Here is a 1,131-nt window from a genome sequence, read left to right as displayed (position 1 = left end):
GGTGCTTCCCGGTGGGAAAGAGGGAGCGCGGGGGGCTTGGGGGATCGCCCCCTCCCCAGCTGCCCCCGGCCAGCACAACATGGTGCACAGCGCCCTGTCGGACAGAGTTTACCTGGAGCTCTGTGTGATGTTCGGGGGGGTGATGCTTTCGGGGTACCAGGGGGGCAGAAGTGATCTGCACCCCTTGCTGCTCTCCAGCACCCCCCAGCCCCTCTCCTGGAAAGCAGCCAGGCTGGGGAGGGCAGAGGAGAAGGGGGGTCGATGTGTCCCCTAAGTCATCCGCCCCCCCCTTTCCTCTCTGGGTCTCCTTTACAGTGTCCTCATGTACAGACAGGAGTTTGTCCCCGGATCTCCAGGACCCCATGCAGGACGACACGAAGGAGACGGACAACTCAACCTCCTCAGACAAGGAGACCACCAACAACGAGAACGAGGAGCAGAACTCGGGCACAAAGCGGAGGGGGCCCCGCACCACCATTAAAGCCAAGCAGCTGGAGACCCTCAAAGCTGCCTTCGCCGCCACCCCCAAACCCACCCGCCACATCCGAGAGCAGCTGGCCCAGGAGACCGGCCTCAACATGAGAGTCATCCAGGTAGCGCAGCCTCAGCCCATGGCCCCAGGGTGTGATGTCACCACCCTGGCCGGCGGCATCATTTCCACCACAGAACGAGGTTCCTCTGACACCAACGCTTCATGGGACCATTTCCTTTCATGGCAGGGAAAAAACCCGCATGGGGAGGGAAGGAAAAGGGGTGCTGTAGGAGCCCTGATAGCTCAAGGCCGTCACAGTCTCCCCCAGGTGCTGGGAAGGGGTTGGGACACTGAGGCTGATCCCACAAGCTCTGGGAAATGAGGTCAGGCAAATCCCATCCATCCCCTGACAGCGTCACACATCTGCTCGCACCCCACGCTTCCGTGGGATAGTGGGGATCCCCCATTCTGTGCTATAATGCACGGACCCCATGGGGAGAGATGAAAACCAGTCCCGAAACATAAGCTGGTCTGAAGCCCCACCGCCAGGACTCTCCAGTGTGCCCAGGAGATGGATGTTCTGGCCTTGGGAAAGCAAGGAGAAGCCATTGCGCTCTGCAGGCAGCCCGGCACTTTCTTACTGCACTGCCCCCGTGAAG

The 1,131-nt window shown here is 61.1% G+C and overlaps 1 protein-coding gene across 1 annotated transcript; it reads left to right on the top strand.

Annotated features, from left to right (window-relative positions):
• Window positions 1-315: 315 nt before the first annotated feature.
• On the top strand, window positions 316-593 carry LOC104411243 (LIM/homeobox protein Lhx5-like; the record flags this gene model as incomplete). Its single annotated transcript, XM_010021620.1, has 1 exon — window positions 316-593. A coding segment is annotated over one exon (278 nt), but the record flags the coding sequence as incomplete, so codon positions are not given.
• Window positions 594-1,131: the final 538 nt, after the last annotated feature.

Source organism: Nestor notabilis, unplaced genomic scaffold, assembly GCF_000696875.1.
Source record: "Nestor notabilis isolate BGI_N333 unplaced genomic scaffold, ASM69687v1 scaffold31629, whole genome shotgun sequence".
NCBI lineage: Eukaryota > Metazoa > Chordata > Aves > Psittaciformes > Psittacidae > Nestor > Nestor notabilis.
Note: the sequence above shows the minus strand (reverse complement) of the source record. Positions and strands in the feature narration are given on the sequence as shown.